General features: G+C 38.1%; 1 protein-coding gene across 2 annotated transcripts in view; it reads right to left on the bottom strand.

The window, feature by feature from the left end:
• THSD7A (thrombospondin type 1 domain containing 7A) overlaps positions 1-19,432 on the bottom strand; it is a 369,265-nt gene that overhangs the window by 165,146 nt on the left and 184,687 nt on the right. For both annotated transcript variants that reach the window (XM_045827695.1, XM_045827696.1), the window contains exons 4-5: positions 10,767-11,015; positions 7,557-7,738 (exon numbers count right to left, since the gene is read on the bottom strand). In XM_045827695.1, the coding sequence (XP_045683651.1) occupies positions 7,557-7,738; positions 10,767-11,015 (431 nt within the window). The remainder of the gene's footprint in view (positions 1-7,556; positions 7,739-10,766; positions 11,016-19,432) is intronic.

The following is a 19,432-nucleotide window of genomic DNA, read 5'->3' as shown; positions in this document are numbered from 1 at the left end:
TAGTTTTGAAATACTCATGAATTTTCACAGGTTCCTCTCCAAGTTTGCAATCACGTTCATGCTTCATTGAACAATATCAGTTTGGCAACATAATTTTTATGAAGAGTTATGTTTGTGGAGATTAGCCTTCACTCTAAAAAATCTGAAGAAAATTTTGGGCAATTTTGATTATTCAAGGAAACTTTCTATCAAATGTCATTTAATTGGTCCAACTATTCAGTTTTCTGAAGAGTCTGAACACCATGCACATGCATGAACATAAGTCCCCCTCATGTTATTTCCTTGAGGAATGAAATCTTCGTTAGCACTTTGTGTATAAGACGGCACTGTTGGGAACCGCCCTGACTGGTATCAAGCTGAAACCCCCGCCTAGGCTAAGGCTAAGGGAACACCCTTGGAACCGTAAGCCAGCAAGGAGACAAAAGCTTGTTTTCCTGGCAGGAATGCTGCTTCTGCTGCTTTATTCATAACTGAACCCCAAAAAGCTTGGTCGGTTAGCCAAAGACGGGTAAGATTCCCCAAGGGGGGAACGACCTAACACAGGCACGATCACTTTTGGGAGGCCCCCCAAAAGAAGGACTTGGGGGGGGGGCTGCAGCAAAAGGGGGTGATGGACCCTCGCTCCTCGGCTTTGACATAGCCTGAGATTTCATCGTCTGGGAAAAAACCTCCTTGTCTCCCAGTCGCCTTAGTTCCCTTGCTCCACCTAAGCCTGAAACAATGACAGGGTGGTGCAGCTCTGTACTGAGAAGTGCGGATTCCCGGGGTGATCAGGCCTAAGAAAGAACATGTAAATTACTGTGAAACCTTCTTTGTTTAGAATGCTCTCAGTTGAATGAGAAGGGTCTTAGGAGGAAGTTATTTTGTTCCTCAGTCTTACAGCTCTTTGACCCCCAACTCAATAGACCGGCAGAGTTCTTTGTTTTCTATGGTTCCTTACTTCCCCCTAATGAGTACTGTACTTTACCTGAATTATTATGCAGAATGAGCCCAATAAAAGCAGGTATGGACTGTAAATCGGCACACTCCCCACTAGGGGGGGTGGCCATTTCGTCCCTACTTCCCCACAGAAACTAGTCTGTCTCTGTGCATGTGTTGTTTTTTCTCGCGTGTTTATCATCAAGCCATCCACAGCGTTCTGTGGTCACTGCTGGCCGGTGACCCCCACGCAACACAGCACTGCCTGGGGAACACAACACGTATGGCCTGTTGGTGGGTTTATACATCTGCCAGCAGTGGTGAATGTCTGGACTGAGTAATCTAGACTCTTTGATCACTGCAAACACTAATAATACAGCTGGCTGATTTCATAGATATAGAAATAATGAGAAAAATGATTTTCTGTAATAACCTTTGACTGATACTCCAAAACCATATTTCTTGATTTTAGTCTTCTTTGTTATTAATTAAATCATCTCTGTAAGAAAAAAGAGGTCTTTTCCTCTTATTGAGTACTTCATATTAAACTGATTGAATTTTATGTAGTCCCTTTTATTTCCTCTGTTGGACTGGAAAGGATATATATAATTATTAATAATTGACTATACTATCTTACATGATAACATAGTTATATATTAATAATCACTAATTAACTAAATATGTTTACACTTTAACATGCAAAGTGATTTAATAATATATAATGGTTTTTAGTATCTCTACCCTTTCCCAGACAATATATTCCTTATCATTTCCTTCTGTCATACATTGATGCTTTTCACTAATTGTTCAGTTCTTTAGCCATGAAACATATCAATATTGCTTCACATATACCTATAGTTATATTGATCACTCATGTGTCTACCAAATTCTTTGCACATCTTGAATTCTTCTGTTTCTGGGTTCAATTTCCTTCTTCCTAAACCTTATCATTTAGCAATTCTTTCAGTAAGAGTTTAATGAGGTAAAATTCTTCCCCTTGTGTCTTAATTTTGCCCACAGTTTATGACAGGTAGCTAGATAAATAATTCTAAGTGGACAGTCACTTTCCTCTCAATAGTTTTAATACACCATCTTTGTTACTTTGCTTTTTTTAGTGGCTGTTGAGAATTTCACTGTTAATTTGCTAATTCCTTTCCATTTAATTTTTTCCCTCTCTCTAATCCCTTTTAATATGTCCTTGTAGTTTATGAGTTGAAATCTCACTCCAGTGTATCTCAATGTGCATATATTATTGTCCCGCTGTGAGTACAGGCCCACAGTTGGAATTCTTAGGAGAGGTTTGATTTTGCATTGACCTGTGGCTGAGGTTGACCTGCTTCCGATCATCTCCCTCTACAGGTAAGTTGAATTCCTCTGTGCACTCACTGATGGATGAAGTAATGCAATATTTCTGCTTGTGTTCTCTTTCTCTGGCTAAAACTTTGATGTCATAACCCTTTGGGCTTCACTACCTCTAAGTCTCCATAATGTCTAACCCTCTTCCTGTACCATCCCTACCCAAGGTCGACCACAGAAAGCAACAGTTCAAGTTTCCTGGTTTGTTCGGGGGCATCATTTAGTTTTAAGACATCATTTCTGCTCTTAAAAGCATTTTAAAAAATACTGTAGTCTGCATGTCTAGGTGTTTTGCAAAGGATGATCCTCAGTTATTCTAATGTGCCATGTTGCTGAAATTGGAACAAAAGAGTCATTAAGTAGATATTTTTAGGCAAATAAAATTAAGTAATGTGCTTAAGGACACAAGGCCAAGCAGAAATGAAAACAGGTTCCCTGGTTATCTGTCTAGGGTTCTTCTGAAAGTAGCCTTAACATGAAAGTTCAAAAGACTTTAAAGCCATTTATATTATTAGAAGATAAAAATAGATGTTTTGCCTTAAACGAGTGGCCAAAACTGAAACAAAGTACATGAATTTTGACTCTCATCATTTGATCTAACAACTAAATTGTTTCCTCTACTCAAAGCCAAAGTTGTAGAGGTGTGACTTCTCATTAGTAAGCTCTTCCTCCACCCAAAATTCTCAAGTTACATCTGGGGTAGACTACTGACCAGTTCAATCTAATTCCCAGCATGTACATTTTTATTTGCTTCAATCCCAGTGGCTGAAACCATTTGGCATCTCTCTTTCCACTTTGTAATCTACTGATCACAGAGACATTTCATAGGGTAACAGCCCTTCTCCCCCACAAAATATCCAAGTAACTAACTTCCAGGCAGATCTGATTCCTTCAGGGATTGCCCACATTTTCATTATTATGTAGTCACATCACAGTGCTTTTCACATCTCCCTGCCTCAGTGTAGGCTGTTTCCAAAACGTAGCCATTGTGGTTTAGTTCCATTTTCATTTACTGTATTAAGAATAGTAGATCACAGTGTGGTGTGCTTAGAAATATAAATTATGAAATATATTTGTATCTTCATTAATTTATCTCAACAAAGTGTTCATAAGCGAATTTTATATAGCTGTTTTTATAATCAAGTGGTCCTAGTGGCATTTTTACATAAGTAAATAAACTTAAAAATCTTTTTCTGTTTTTCTAATAATTTACAGCTATATAATGATGGTTTAGATAATCAAAGACACATGAAGTCATTTCTATTTTATGGGACCGCTTTGATATATTTCTAGCAAGACAGAAAGTGGAAATACGCCACTTTATTTCCTGGGTGGTTTGAGGACTGCATCAGGGAATGTGTAGAGAATCTCTGATACACATTTCTGATTGAGATGTCATGTAAAACACTCTCACCTACCTGTCATTTCAAAAGTAATGGACAGGAAAGGTGCAGCACTAGCCTTCTGTGTACTCTGATACTTACTTTCTGAAATAACAGGGAAATTGGACCATGAGCATAGTCTTTACTTTTTTTTTCAAAATAGCTTTGACTAAAGTAGGCTAGTTTGTAGAAATGGTATATAAAGACTACAATGATAAAGAATTTGCATTTCATGTAGGGATAGTGGCTATGTTTATTCTCCTTATTTTGTTGCAGAACATGGGAAAACATGAGCTTTTTGTTCATCCTTCAGTCGACCCATTTGCAGTTCAATCATCTTTCCCTCCACCCATGCTTCCATGGATCCTCCAAACCATTCTGCTGGTTTATCTCATTCTCTCTGTCATCCTACAGGCTCGTGGTACAGACTGTCCTTCTTAATAACCTCAAATCCCACAGACCTTATCCAGATTTCACTGTGAATTATTACATATTTTTTCTACAAAGGGATGTTCTTAAGTTTCCTATAATATAAATCACAGCAAGCTTCGTGGTGTTTTATAAGGGATGCTTTTGGTTTCCCTCATTTAAAAACATGTTCAATCTGTTTCAAATGGGAGAATTTCTCAGATACTATAGTTTAAATCTTTCACTTCACTTTGTGCTTGTAAAAAATCAATTCATGTTCATGCATCCAGTGATCAGCAACACTTCATCAGCTTTCTAGGGCTTACACCAATAACCTCCCCATGGGCAAGACTTCTTCCTGTCATTTTCTGATAAGGGTAGATTTCATGCCAGCATAAGCTGGAGATTCTTCACAGCCTACTGGAATTCTGCTCAGCTGCCTGGACAGAAATTGTCAAAGGTGTTACTACTAAGTCTTCTCAGTTGTCACGATTGGGAGGGTTGCTTATGGCCAGAAACAATACATGAATAAAATGTGGACTACTCCAATATCAAGTAGATGTACTTTTCCTATTGTTTAAATATGTGATCACCAATTTAATAAACATTCTGATGATATAATTCAATTGACACAGATAAGATACTAAGTTGTGAATATCATACATTACACTTTGAGTACTTTAATAATATATATTTCAATTTTCTGGAAATTAAATACATTAGTTTTAAGGAGGAAAATTCTTATGGCCTGGTATTGTGTGAGTCAGTTAATAGTAGTGAATACCTTGATGAATAAAATTATTTAAAGTGACTCTGTTCTTGTGCTAAGGTGATCATTTCCTGTATAATATGTGCCAAGATAAAAAAGGAAGTTGTTGTGAATTTCATGTCACTTGTTTTCAGTATATTTGTATCCAGAAATTTTATTTATGAGTTAGTGTATTCTACTTTGAGTTAATGTATTTTTAATGGCTTGGTTACATGTGAAAACAACTTTTCTAGAATATATAGAGTGAGTGAATCTGCCAAAATAACATCATAGAATTTGTTCTTCAAATTAAGTATAATATTAATGGTTTTTAGGGTAGGTTGTTCATTGTGACACAGTCAGAATTTCTTGAGATCAGTACCTTCTTGTCAGAATCGATGCAGGGACTTATTTTGGGAGGTTTCTCTCTCTTTATAAAGTAAGTCTTCATTCTTCCATTTTTATTCAGTGAAGATAGACTGAACACTCTTCACAGTCCACGGTCACATTGTTCTCCATTCACATGCATTTAGTCTCTACACGTCACCCTTGGGATGCCAGTGCATTGAATAAGTTTTCTACTGGGAAATGTGAAGTGCTTCCAGGGTAAATTCATACACTCTAAGTTCTGAGGGGTGAAAACGGCTGCAACTTTTAGGAATAATTGACTGTTTTTGCAGACTACCAGTTTATTAGTATTCTTTGTATTTAACATGAAAGGACACATTTATAAGTTATTCATGTTACATGCTTACATGAGAAATATTAGTTTGAGAAGAACTGATTATTTCCATTTCTGTTTATCTTTGCTTTGGCATTTGCTTAGTTCAACAGATACATCATAACAATAATATTCTTTTTGTTTTCCTTTTCTTCTGTGACTTTTATTTTTGGTGCTCTGCTGTGTTTTGACAGCAGTGGGGAACCTGCGTGACAAAATGATTTAAAAATATATCCAGTTGCAATTCAGAATTCTGAAGGCTCTGCTGAAAGTAATAACCTGCAGGACATAATTGACATTGAGAAACTAAAACCTGATCTGCCTCTAGCAATGAAATTATACTACCCTGAAAGGACTGCTATAATAAATCCACCCAAGAGTGTTAAAAATGTACTCATTAAAGTGGCCAAGAAAATATTAATGTATTAAAATGACATGTTTTATGCTACTTCTTACAACTTCAAGACACATTAGTAGTAAAATGTACCCTTAGGCTACATTTCTAAATGAGTTGATATGTGTGTAAAGTTAGTAGCTACAAAACAATTAAATTTGCAAGCTAAAGATGCAAAACCTCAATGCTTCTTTTCCACGAATTGCTTGTCACTGGTGCCACTCCTCCTGGGGAGGTGAAGAGTTCTCTCTCCTTTTGTTTTTTGAAACACTTCTCTTGGTTATTTCCCTCCTTTTCTGGTCATCCTTCACTATGTATTCACTCCCCACCCCCCACCCCCTTTTTGGTCTTTCCTCTACTGACGTCAACTAAGGTCTTTATCTTTATTTTCTTCCTTTTCCAACCAATGTACTTGCTGGGAAATAATATCCTATCATGCCCGCAATTTGCTAAATGCAACATTACTCATCTTTTCTGGCAAGATCTCTCCTTTGTTTTTACTTTTCTTTAATGGTGTTCTTTAATCTATGTTGTTCCCTCTGGCATTTCTGACCCCCTGAACTGTAGGGCACATACTCATCGTCACTCAAGTGCCACTTCCTTTCCCCATGATGGTTTCTATTGCTCGTAGCCCCTTACAGTTACTCCAAAACTCATTTATGGTTAAAGAATATTGTATTGTAACTATCGGTTTGTTTGCATGCCCCCATGATGACCATGAACTTGCCCTGACATGAAGTCTGTATTGACATGATCTCACCACCTTACACAATTTTTGGAACTCTGTTGGCAACTAAAAAATATATGTTGAATAGATCAGTGATAGACATCCCGCTATTGTTCAGACAGAGGGAAATGGATAAGGGTTAGTTTAGAGCATTGTTTAAAAATATTAATATTTGTGTGAACTTAAAAGCTACTAATTGAATGTAAACTTGATCCAACAATGATTAGAATTTCAGACTAATATAATATATAACAATATACACTGAGCCCTGGCCATGTCAAAATCACTTATCCTTTTGCTAGTGTATCGCATCTGGTCCAAAACAGATTTAAACAAGCAAACCAAAAAATTTAAGATGTGTTTAATTACAGGTTACAAAACAGTTGTGCCTTTGGGTTAAATAATTTTTTTACTGTAGTTTGATTCTGCATTTATCTGTATTTATTCCATTTAAACTCAAATTGAAATTTTCACTCAATATTATAATTTTTTTCATGTTATTTATATTTTATATAAATAGCAAAAGGAGGTGTTTTATATAAGCAGGTTTTATTTCTTATAGAAAAAAAACTTAGGGTTTAGAATAAATACTTCTTTGCATATACTTAACAGATACATTTTTATTCTACTTCTATAATTAATTACTCCAGCTAAATTTTGATTCACAGCCTAAATGTAGAAAATGTAATGAGAGACTAGTCAGCAAATCAGAATTGACCAAAGACGGAATTGAAATAAATTTTTACAACCAAAATTTAGATTGCTGTTCACCATAGTGGTTATCAACCATGATGTGAACAGAAATATGGCTACCCATACCCCGGCTGGCTGAGTATATGTATCCTAGCAGCATGCCATGCTCAGTCTATATGAATGATCCTTGAGAAGAAAACACAGTTTACCTTCTTTGTCCTTGTGTGTATTCAAGTGTGAGAGGAGGTTTTCATTGGTCTGCACGCAGTATACCTCTCGGGTCTGGACCCCTCCTCCACAGAGGGCTGTCTGGTTGCCTCGCCTCTTGTCCTGCTGACTGAGCAAAGGGTCCACGCGGCACTCGGTCCACTCTGTGGTTCTCCAGCCGTACCTGAATAAAGAAAATGCCGTCAGTGGCAACCATGTTTATTAAAAAATACTTTGCCCTACTCTTCTCATATTTTTTTCTTAAGAAAATTATTTCACGAAACACCTCTTGAATCAATCACAGACTGCCACATCCACAGTGCAAGTCCACATTCAATCTCTTTATCCTCAGCAGTACTCCATTTAAGGAGGAGTTAAATTTAGGATGATCCTATTTTAATTGCAATTACTGGAAGTTGCTTATAAATATTTTATGAAAAGAGAGCATAGTGCTGAAAACATGAAATTTTATGTTCAGTTAAGCTGAACTCAGGTTTGCCCTTTCTTAATACTTATAAACAAAAGAGGATTGAATCTGAGGGTGGAAAACATTCTAAGTGGTGATCAACCCAAACATTTGTTTTGCATTTAATAAAATGCATGAAAATTGCTTCTTCACACTAGGTCAAAATTATAATGGTGTGTTAGGATTAAAAAATAGAACATTCACAATTTAGAGTTTTCTCTTTATTGTCAGGAATGAGAGTAGTTTTCTGTAGCATTGAGCATCCCCAATGAACGCTGATAAATGATGAAAAGAGCTGATGTTTCTAATCAGTGGACCCAGGAAAGACGATCTGTGGTTCTAAATTAAAGCTCTTGTCAAGATTATGATGCAGAAGAAATGTCAGGAGCTTGTCAGCCCAAAACATGCTTTAAGGAGGTGGTTGGGGAACTGCTTCCCGATGCCACTGCAGATAGAAAGTGATGGCATTTCTCCACCTCAAGGAAAATGGATATTCTAAAAGCACAAAGAAAATGGCTCATGTAGCACTTTGTGTCACTTTAACCAAGACGCTTCCTCACTAATCAGATGAACAGCCAGCACAGGTACAAATGGATGTGCTAATGCTCATCTCAATTAGGCAAAAAGGTTAACTGGGCTCTCAGATGTCTGATCTAGATGCTTTGGTCCTTCAGTGGTAAAGTTTCATGACAATAAGGCTGACTTTCAGGCTCGTTTTTCCTTTGTGTAAGTGGGGATTCATGGCTTAACAGGGGTGTAGGACTGGGGGCATCAGGAATAACACTCGACACATGTTTATAAAGGGAGTACAGCATTCAGGTTAATTCTGAAAACAGGGATAATTGGTGTCTTGGGTGAAGGGGATGGGGGTGAGGAAAGTAAAATCAAACAAGTCATAGGGAGGTAAAAATGAATATTTTATATTTTTATAGAATGGAGTCTCAATTTAAGTCATCCTAAGGAGGCCTATGAAAGGAATATATTTTCAATAATTTAACTTGGTTACACATTCCAAAAATGCTACTCCCCCAAAAGGGGGAGAAGAAAGAGACTCAGAATACATATTTATTTCATTAATAGTGCTTGAATATCTGATAGGGGGAAAAACAAAGCACCTAGCTTGGGATAAAACTAGAAGACACTGATAAGAAATAAAACACTCTGGTTGGAGATCCAGGCAAATTCCTCGAGTCTATTCTGAAGGAATGCGAATCAGTGGGACTGCGGAGAAGGCAGGGAGGACCTCTCTGGAGTTTTCAGTCACTTGTCACATTAGGGGAAAATGGGCAGTTCCCAAGTGCTGTAGAATTGAAGATCCCATGTAAATTATCACTGTCTTTGTTATTGTTAATGTTATTGTTAGAATAGTGGGGATAGTCATTTTCCTCCTCACTGGTTCGTGATGTTCGAGCCGTATGCATGTTCGTCACCTGCTTGGAGTAGTCCAGAGAAGCTCCTCACAAAACTTGGGTGCATCTTTTGAGAAGCTAAGGTTTTGAAAGATGTTTTTATAAATATGCCATTTTTAAAATTTATTTACTTAGTTTTAGAGAGTGGGGAGGAGAGGGAGCAAAAGAGGGAGAAAAACATTGATGTGAGGGAGAAACATGGATCAGCTGCTTCTCATATCTGCCTCAACTGAGGACCGAACCTACAACCCAGGCACGTGCCCTGACTGGGGATAAAACCAGAGACCTTTGTGGAACAAAAGTGAGCTACACACTGAGTCACACCAGTCAGGGCTAACTATTCTATATTTGAACTAAACTGAAATGTATTTATTGCCAAGGTAATTCATAGTAATGGCTTGGAAGTGTTGTTTTTAAGGACAAAGAGAATATGGATATACTGCCAAATATTCCAGAATTAGCCTTTTTTGTCTGAATGCAATGGGTGTTTATCAGGCACTTACTATGTGTCAGACCCCGTGACACAAGCTTCTCATTTAAAAAAAGGGAGGGGTGAGTGGCCACAATGTTTGTCCTCAAGGAGCTTCTTGTTTTGATGTAGTATTTTACTCTTTACATAGGATTTGTTATATGTAGCACTGAATTTTAATAGGACTTGCTCAATAAGCAACAGGAACCTATATTTTGAAAGTTTATTTTACTTTTGGCGTCTCTGTGCCACACAGGAAGAAGGATGGTTGTCTTGAGCCACACATTAAATATACCACAACACATAATCACACAAAAAACCTCATACTGTTTTAAGTAAATTTATGATTTTGTATTGGGCCACATTCACAGCCATCCTGGGCTGCATGTGGCCCATGGGCCACAGACTGGACACCTCCACAAGTGGGCTTGATAAAGTGTAGCTTGGCGACTAAATCCAAACTGTCTCTTATTTTCGTAAATAAAGTTTTATTGCAACATATCCATACTCATTTACATATTGTCTATATCTGCAGTGGTAGAGTTGAATCATTGTGACAGAAACCTATGTGGCCCTAGGACATCTGCAGAAAAAGTTTGCCAACACCTATTATAGAAAATATATAAAAAAGAGAATTGCTGATAAAATTCGAGCCTTCATGGAGACTTATAAATACAGCTTATTAAAGACAGTTTTATTCATTAAAATCACTTTTAGTATAGTGTTTATAAAAAAGTATTTTATTTTCTTACTTAGAATTTGTAAAAAATCACTGTAAGTCCACCGCTATTCAGCTAAATTAAACAGCTGAACAGACATGTGGTTCGGGCAGATGCGGCAGCAGAGGCTGCAGTCCGTATCTACTCACGTGGCACAGGGGGCGGCTGCGTCTCTCTGAGGCACGCAGGGTTCTTTTTCCTCCAGCTCTGGACACTCTTTCTCACTGCCAATTGGAAACTGCCTGATGATCCTCGTCCGTGCACGAGTGCCTTCGGGGGACGCCATATCGTGGCACGTTTTTGAGCAGGGGCCCCATTCTGACCACTCCGACACCTGGCATTCTTTGGTGATCACGCAGGACTGGAAGGTCATTGGCAGCTTCTCCTGCTGGCAGAATCTGCAAAAGAACATCGACATTCTCATCACAGGCAAACAGGCAGTTACGAACTTTCTCTTCTGCGCTCCAGAGTGAAATCAGCCTGGACGGTTTTATTTCTACTTGGAGGTGAAATCCTAATTTCAATGAAAACACATCAACATTTATGATGTGTAAAAGCAGTTAGACTCAAAGCTAACATTTGCATTTTTCCTCCTATTTTGTGGGAGTTGTTAAACTATTCATGGGAAATAGAAAATAAAGGAACTAAGCAAAATTAGCTGAAACTAAGTTTACCATATTGTTCATTTCATTCATTCCAGATTTGTTTTAATTTAGAAAATGAGAAACCAAGAACTGTTAACATGATGATTTCCATTCTGCTTAGTGATCTAAATAAACATGTCTGGCTAACTTAATACAATACTGCTTTAAACAGAAAAAATAATTTAATATATGTTTAACATAATTTTTATCATTTGAAATGTCACAATTCTAATGTATACTTAGATAAATATATCAACTTTTCCACTTTACACTTTAAGACACAGTATACATATGGATATCTTAGATACACCATAAGCATTATAAATATAAACTATTTATACCTCTATTACTATGGATATATCCTCTAAATCTCTAATATTTATCCATAAAATATTGGTGTTCAAACTCTTACCTATCTGTGCCTTCTTGAATTATAGGGATATTGGATTTTAAAGTGTAATGCGCATATATGAAGATAAAGATGATGTTATCAATGTCGATAACTAAGGGCATAAGCACTTTGAGGAAATCCCTGGAATTGAGCGGCCTTGTGTTGATCTTGGTTGATAACCAATGGTGCATGTTTACAAGACAGAGGCAGTCTGTTGCCGTGATAGAGCTGTTTGTTCCAGTGGGAGAATCCTCAGATAATTCTGCTTGTCATGCAGGTGCTATATTTAACTATGGTAATCAACCACACAGAGAGGCAGGTCCATTTTAATGTAACAGCTCACATTCAATCTTCTTAATTCTACTGGCATGGGTACAAAAACTGTTCTTTTAGGAGACAGAGCTCAAAGCATCAAAGTCAATTTGATTTGAGAGGTCTGGGAAGTAGGATCATGTAAGAGTGGGGGGTCAAAGGACATTGTGAGTCAGCTCTGTTTTTTTTATAACGACAGAGAGAACTAAACTCCCCTTTTGCTCAGATATCATGTACTGAGTATCAATGGTGCATCAGGTACGGCATTAACCACAGAACAAAACTTTTTCTGTGATAAGTAAGTTTTTACTCTTATAAGTGAGCTTGTCCATGAAAATCAGACAAAATAATGTCCAAATGATAACCTGTATAACTTTCCTCTTACAAAATTCCCCCATTCTCCCCTTAGATATATGTTCTATTCTTCATGAGATTGGTTTCATATACATATTTAGATATTATCCTCTGTATAATTTTTATCAAATTCATATGGTATATACAGGCACAGATTTAACCATCCATTTGAAACTTTTATAATGAAGGGGACCATCAGTTAACTGCCTCCAATTATTCTGGAAACCTGATTGAAATTGGGATGTCAGCTATGATATTAGATCAAATTATTTATGATAACATGGCCCCTTTGGATAACTTCTATCTACATTGGGAAAACAACTATAAATACCTGGTAGGCAGTCATAGCTTTGGCCTTCCCTAAATGTAGCAACTCCTAGAACAGGGATGATGTGTTTTGTGGGGACTTGCAGGCGAGGACAAGGGCTTGTTTCCATAGATATCAGCTCCTATGGGACATGAAACTTTTAAGCCAAGTCAGCTCTTGGGCCTTCCTAATGTAGGACTTATCTTTCTCCATCTGAACAATGCTATATGGATTTCTAGGGCAATTTCCAGATAAGGAATGTCGATGCTACACGATGGTAAGTTCTGGTTCCTGTTCTATGTGCTTTGAAGCAGATTAATGCCAAATGTGGTCTATGATAGCCTGTGGGTCTTGCACATCTGAAAATCTGTACAGCCTACATTTACAACATGACTCATGTTACCTCATTTAATACTTGCAAATATCCTTTTATGTGGGTGTCAATATTATTTCCATTTTATAGGGAAGGAGCCTCCAAAAGGTTAGGGAATGTGTTTGAGATTATATAGCTTGTCAGTAGTGGGACTGGCAACTGAACATGGATTTTCTAAAATCAGAACCCTGCTTCTCCCCACAGTTTAAACTAACTGTAAACCTCAGTTTGTGAGAGCAAATGCTTTAGCTGAGGCTGACACCAAACTTACTGGCACATTGTGAATCAACCAGCATCACTAGTTCACAGCGCAGGATTTGTACCATCCATGCCCTTTGCACATGTGCTGCTTATCCTAAAGAGGAATTAGTGATTATAGAAAAGCCAGAACGAACACATTGTTTCTGATAAATGTTACAATATTCAATACAGATCCCACGTAAGAAAAATCAGTAGCATAAACATGAGAACAGTATTATGGGATATGATTATATAGCTTTTAATGTATGTGATATCTGTCTGTCTGTCTGTATATCTATCATTTGTCTCTCCTGTAATATCCCCATAGCCCAAACCATCATTTCAACAAATGTGTACTAGGTAACTCTACTTCAAAAGTACAAAGACAAGGTTACAGTAATTAAGTTGGAAGCATATAACTCTGGTTGGGGAGGCACAGAATGTTATATAAAGTAGGTTATTATGATGAATTTTAAACAATATATTAGAATTTGTCAAATTGTGATAAAGGTAGTTAATAGAGATGTGAAAGAAAATAGCCTTTTCTTTGTTGGTGGGGTGGGGAGAATATAGACTTTTCCTTGGCTTTGATGTAAGGAGTTGTGTTAAGCAACAGAAATAAGTAAATTGAAGCCTAGATCAGATTTAGGTAACCGATTATGTAGACCTAGAAAGCACCTCCTGTGGGAAAGAGCGCCATTGAAAGATTTGGAGCAAAAAGGCAGATATTGTATTTCCTGTTAAGTATTCACTATGAGCCAGACATTGGTCAGGCTGAGTGAGAAATCATCATAAACGTGAGGGTGACCCTCAGAATGTCTATTGTGAGTCATGCACTGTGTTTTACCTAGAATAGCTCATACAGTCTTCAAAACTACTCTGTAAGGTAGAGACCAACAGTTTCCCCCCTTTTTTCCTTTCCTTTTTTTAAAAAAGGAAAAGGAAATAGAATCTAAATGCCTTATCCAAGTTTAGAAAGTAGCAGAACTGGGACTCTAACTAGATCTTTCTGCTCGTGAGGTTTATGCAGGTGTCCACAAAGGCAATGGCCGTAGGAATTAAAAGGAGTTATAGACTTTAGAAACTGTACAACCTGATAAAGAGTTGAAAGGGTTAAAAGAAAGAAAGAGATCATTTAAAACTTGCAAGTTTTGCCCTGGTCAGGTGGCTCAGTTGGTTGGAGAATCATCCTGTACACAAAAAAGGTTGGGGGTTCATTTCTGGGTCAGGGCACATACCTAGGTTGCTAACTGGTCTGCAGTTGAGGAGGGCGGGGGGGGACAACTGATCAATGTTTCTCTCTCAGTCTCTCTCTCCCCTCCTTCCTCTCTCTCTAAAATCAATAAGGCATATCCTCAGGTGAAGGTGAATAAAGAAATAAAACAAACTTGCAAGTTTCAAGCTTTGGTCATCCAGCAAGCGGCCCTGCGTTCCTTTGAAATGGAGAACATGGAATGACGTAAGTTTTTGGCAGTTGATAAATGAGTTGGACATTGATATCTCGATTTGATATGGACATATCCAGGACATATCCAAGAGAGACAGAAATGCCCTATAGATAGATCCATAACTAAGGGTCAGGGGTTTAGTACATTTCTGGATGACTTGTATACTTTTAGGAATTATCAGCACACCAAAGTTCAAAGCTAAGGCTATAGGAGTAGCTGAGCACTCACACATTGGGGCTCATTCGAGGCCCACATAATCCACACATGGTCTTACAGTGAACCTGGGTAGGGCCATGAGCACTGTAATATTTATTAACTTCAGTTTTTTTGTTGTTAGTGAGACTAAGTAGTTCACCAAATCATCCATGGTTGCCATAAATTATTAGGCTGTCATCTTCTAACTATTCTTTTGTTTATTCTGGTCATGCAAAAAGTTGACATTATAGAGCTTAGGGGAACTATATTTTCTGGCTCATTATGATTTTCATGAGAACATGACCCTCTGGAAAGTCAAAGTCAAAGTAGAAGGTATGTGGTCTCTATGACAGTTTCCTTTTCACTTATATGGTATGTTCAGGATACCCCACATGACTAAGAAGGAATGTGGTTGTCCTAGCCCTGGCCAGCAAAATATAAGGGTAATGGGGCTTAAACCACATATAGAGTATTACTGTAACTCTACTGACCATTTCAGAAAAAAATAGCATGCTTTGTGAGGTAGATACATTTTTCAAATATGCCTCTGACAGCCATCAGCCAATTGACAGTCATTTCTATGGTCCCATAACTATGCTTACATACAAACACTTAATTTTTAAATTACATTCAGAGATTAACACAGAATATAATATTCAGACACATTTAGTTTTTCTACTAATTCAGTGTTTGCTTTTTCAGTGAAAAAAATGAGTGAACCAAGAGGACTGCCAGGTTTTCTGAGTCCCCAGTTTGTGGCAAGTTATAAAATGATGCGTTCCATGCTCTAGTCAAGAGACCTGGGGTCATGACCTGGGGTGTTCCTCCATCGGCAATGTCGAGTTGCCTGACTCCGATCAGGTAGAGATTACTTTGCCCCATAGCTTTTCTACATGGTGAGAGCACATTTTCCGAAAAGACCATTAAGGTCCCTTTCTTCGTTTAAGTTGTCATAACCTAAACAATCTTATTTCTTATTGGCTTGTGTTTTCAGATAGAATAAAAAAAACTTTCCTGAGCTTTAACTATGTTCAGTTGCATTCTTTTTAAACACAAAATTAAATTTCCTGCAATTTACCATTTATTTATGAATGTGAATAAACAGTTTACAATTCTTTGAGCTAATTTTATTCTCTAAGTGTGCCCTTTCCTTCACAGATTTCAGCAAGTTAGAAGCAATCATTCATTTGGATGCAAAATGCATGCACAGTCAAACCACTTTTTTTTTAAAATAAAGGCAGAGGTCTTTCCCTTTGCTTTGATATTTGAAAATCCTTTGTTGAGCTGCTGGGGAACGTTGCCAAATGGTGTCATCTGCCAGCTGGAGCGATCATATGCTCCCTATTAAAGCTGAAGGCCGCGGTGCTGGTCAACAGCTGAATGTGAGGCTATCAGCACGGCATGTATTTAGTAATGGGATAAACTGTTGTAGCAATGAGGAGGCCTTCCTGGAAGGGCCAGGACATGCATTTTCTCTCCTTTCACCCAGCAAATGCTTACATGCAGCTGTTTCCCTATCACCCATGCTGTTCAGGAGATGAACCATAATGGAGACTCATGGCACAATTGCAGAGCCGCCCCAAGTGAAACTCTAGATAGCTTTATTAGACGGGGTCAGACCACCTACCGGACTTCTGAAATGGAGTTATGTGGCATGAACCGTTCGGCAATTCTTTTCATCAAAGACATTTTTTCACATTAAGGATTCTTTGCCTCTTTTTAAAGCTCCAACTAAGTAAGAAGAGAAGTTAAACATATTACAGGTATGTTTTAGGTTTTGTTTTGGGTTCTGCACCCAATTTCAACGTGTGTGTGTCAGGCAGAGAGGGTTCCCAGAGCAACAATTAATTCTCAATCAACAGCAAGCTGTCTCAGAATTCATCCTTATTCCGACACCCTCTACCCAGAGAGAGCATCAGGTTCAGGTTAAGAGTTCAGTCTATCCAATGCCCTTCCCCCACTTCAGATGCGAGTTGCAGCTCAGGTTGTCACCTCTGCATCTGACCGACTGGCTATAAGTCAGAGGTTCCCACTACCCTCTCCTTGGGTTCCATTGATTTACTAGAGCAGCTCGCACAACTCAGAAAAACACTTTACCTACTAAATCACCAGTTTATTATAAAAAACTATAACTTAGTAACAGCCAGGTTGAAAAGACACATAGGGCAAGAAATGTCAGAAGTGGTGTGGAGTGGCCATGATTTCTCTAGGAGCTCCACTCTGAATCTGGCTGAATCACGTGTTCAACCCAGAAGCTCTCCAAACTCATTTTTGGGGGCTTTTATAGAGGCTTGATTCCATAGGCATGACAGATTAAATCATTGACTATTGGTGCTGATTCAATCTCAAGAGCCTCTCCCGTCTTTGGAGGTTGGCAGGGGCGGGGAAGAGTGAAAGTTTCAACCTTGTAATTATGTGAGTTCTCGGTGCCACAGACAACCATGCCCATCCTTGGGTGCTTTCCAAAAGCCACTTCATTGACTTAATAAAAGACACCTTTATCACTCTCAACACTTAGAAAATTCCAGGGGTTTGGGGAAGCTGAATGGCCAAATATATACTTTTATTAGTATAAATCATAATATCACATATTAATTATTTCAAAGGAATATTGCCAAATATCAACTCAAACACTGATTAACTGTCATAACTTTTATGACAAATTAAAGAGAGAAATAAAGTCTAATATATCCAAGTTAAAGATATAAATTAAAAGCAAGAAAGTTTAGGGTCAGTGATAATGATTAGAAATTCTTTTCTATATTGACTAAAATTGGACTTCATTAACATTCACCTGCCCTGGCCAGCTCCCCATGGCCTGGATAATATGGAAATCCCAATGATATAGAGTCTAATCATAAGTTGTAATTCACAATTCATGAAAACGTAAGAAAAATAAGGCAGTGATTCTAAAATAATGCTAACTTTTACTGCTTTTGATCACCAATTTTAGGATATTTTCCCAATATTTTTTCTTTTCTCTGAACTTTCAACTCTGAGATGAGCATCCATAACCATGACTCCAACCAAAATAACCACAGCCATATTTCTGTTTACCTAAAATATGATAGCTTCTAAACCAAAATCAACACCTTCCCCTCAAACCGACCCGCTGCACTATCTTTCTTATCCCTCCTAATTCCTCATTGTCCACTCTCCCCTGTGCCCACTCAGTAACAAGTTATCACAAATCCTTGCACACAGCATGTTTTCAGGGCATCCTCTGATCTCTGTTTTCTTTCTTAGAGTCCTGAGCCAAATGTGCTGTTTTGTGACAGTAGTAGGAGGATAAACTGCTACTAATCGGTACACAGCATCCCGTGCTGCCCTGTCAGAACAGCCTTTCTGACAAACTTACATTTGTCTGATGTATCACCTGCTCAAGAACCCACAGTGGTTGGCTTAGAGTCACCTTCATCCGGCTGAAACACTTCCTCCCAACTTTCAAGGCTCTTTATGCTGTTCTGACCTGTATCTCCTCGTGGACATGGAAGCAGGGCATGCTGATTGCCTCTTTCATGTCCATGTATCTTCTGGTTCTCTCTCATTCCCTTCGGCTCTTAACCTTTCAGAGATCTTCTCAAGCCTGTGACATATTGTGGAATATTAAATTTAACAGGGGAGATTTAAAGTATTGACTTTACATTAGCAAATGACACACTCAGAGGTGAAGAGACTGACTCTAACAGTAACCCCTGTGACAACACGGCAGAGCTGGCCCCTAAGCACAGTGGGTCACCAGGACTGACGAGATGTTCGAACTGGCTCAGATAAGGCACAACTTGAATGGGGTCAGGAATGCTGCTTCACACAGGAAAGGATTCCTAATATTATTTCTGCGCCACATGTAAAGAGCTGCCTAAAAAGAGACAAGGTCTAGAAGAATTGAGGCAGGGTCTGCGAGAATATCCATTGGGACAGGGTAGTGTGGCCTCAGAGAGGGAGGGAGGCCATAGGGACTTTGGTAGGAGGTCCTCTTGACTTTCACCCCTAGTTCAACCAGAGATGTTTACTTAATTTGTTTTCTTAAAAAAAAAATACTAGGGGCCAGAGAGTGAAAAGACCTGCAGATCTGTCCTTTCTTTGTCACATGATCTTGAGCAAATCACCACTCCTCTCCAAATGTTTAAATTAGAGACAGTGGCACTTGACTTTTTAAAAAATTTTACAACATAGTTGTGAGAACAGTGTGAGTAACTGTCATAAAAACTGCTTGAAAATCATTAATTCCTCCAAGTGTTAGGTATGAAGATGACGGCAAAGATGAGACAAACCAACTTAAAAATCTGAATCTAACTTTAAGTATTAACTGTTCTTCTCTGGAAGCCACCTAGACTCTTATCTCCTTGGACACAGAGAGGAACACTTGATCATTTACTGTGTCTTGTTCATCTCTAATTTTGGCATGTGTGTAACTATCTCTCCCCTACTGGACTTTATACTTCGCAAATCTTGCAGCCCTTATTTATTCCTTTGTTCGCACTGCCTCAGTACAGGGCAAGACAGAGACAATGTACACCCCATTGATAATTTACATAATGTAGACAAACA

Source organism: Phyllostomus hastatus, unplaced genomic scaffold, assembly GCF_019186645.2.
Source record: "Phyllostomus hastatus isolate PE091 unplaced genomic scaffold, TTU_PhHast_1.1 phas_scaffold_78, whole genome shotgun sequence".
In the NCBI taxonomy this organism is placed as follows: domain Eukaryota; kingdom Metazoa; phylum Chordata; class Mammalia; order Chiroptera; family Phyllostomidae; genus Phyllostomus; species Phyllostomus hastatus.
Note: the sequence above shows the minus strand (reverse complement) of the source record. Positions and strands in the feature narration are given on the sequence as shown.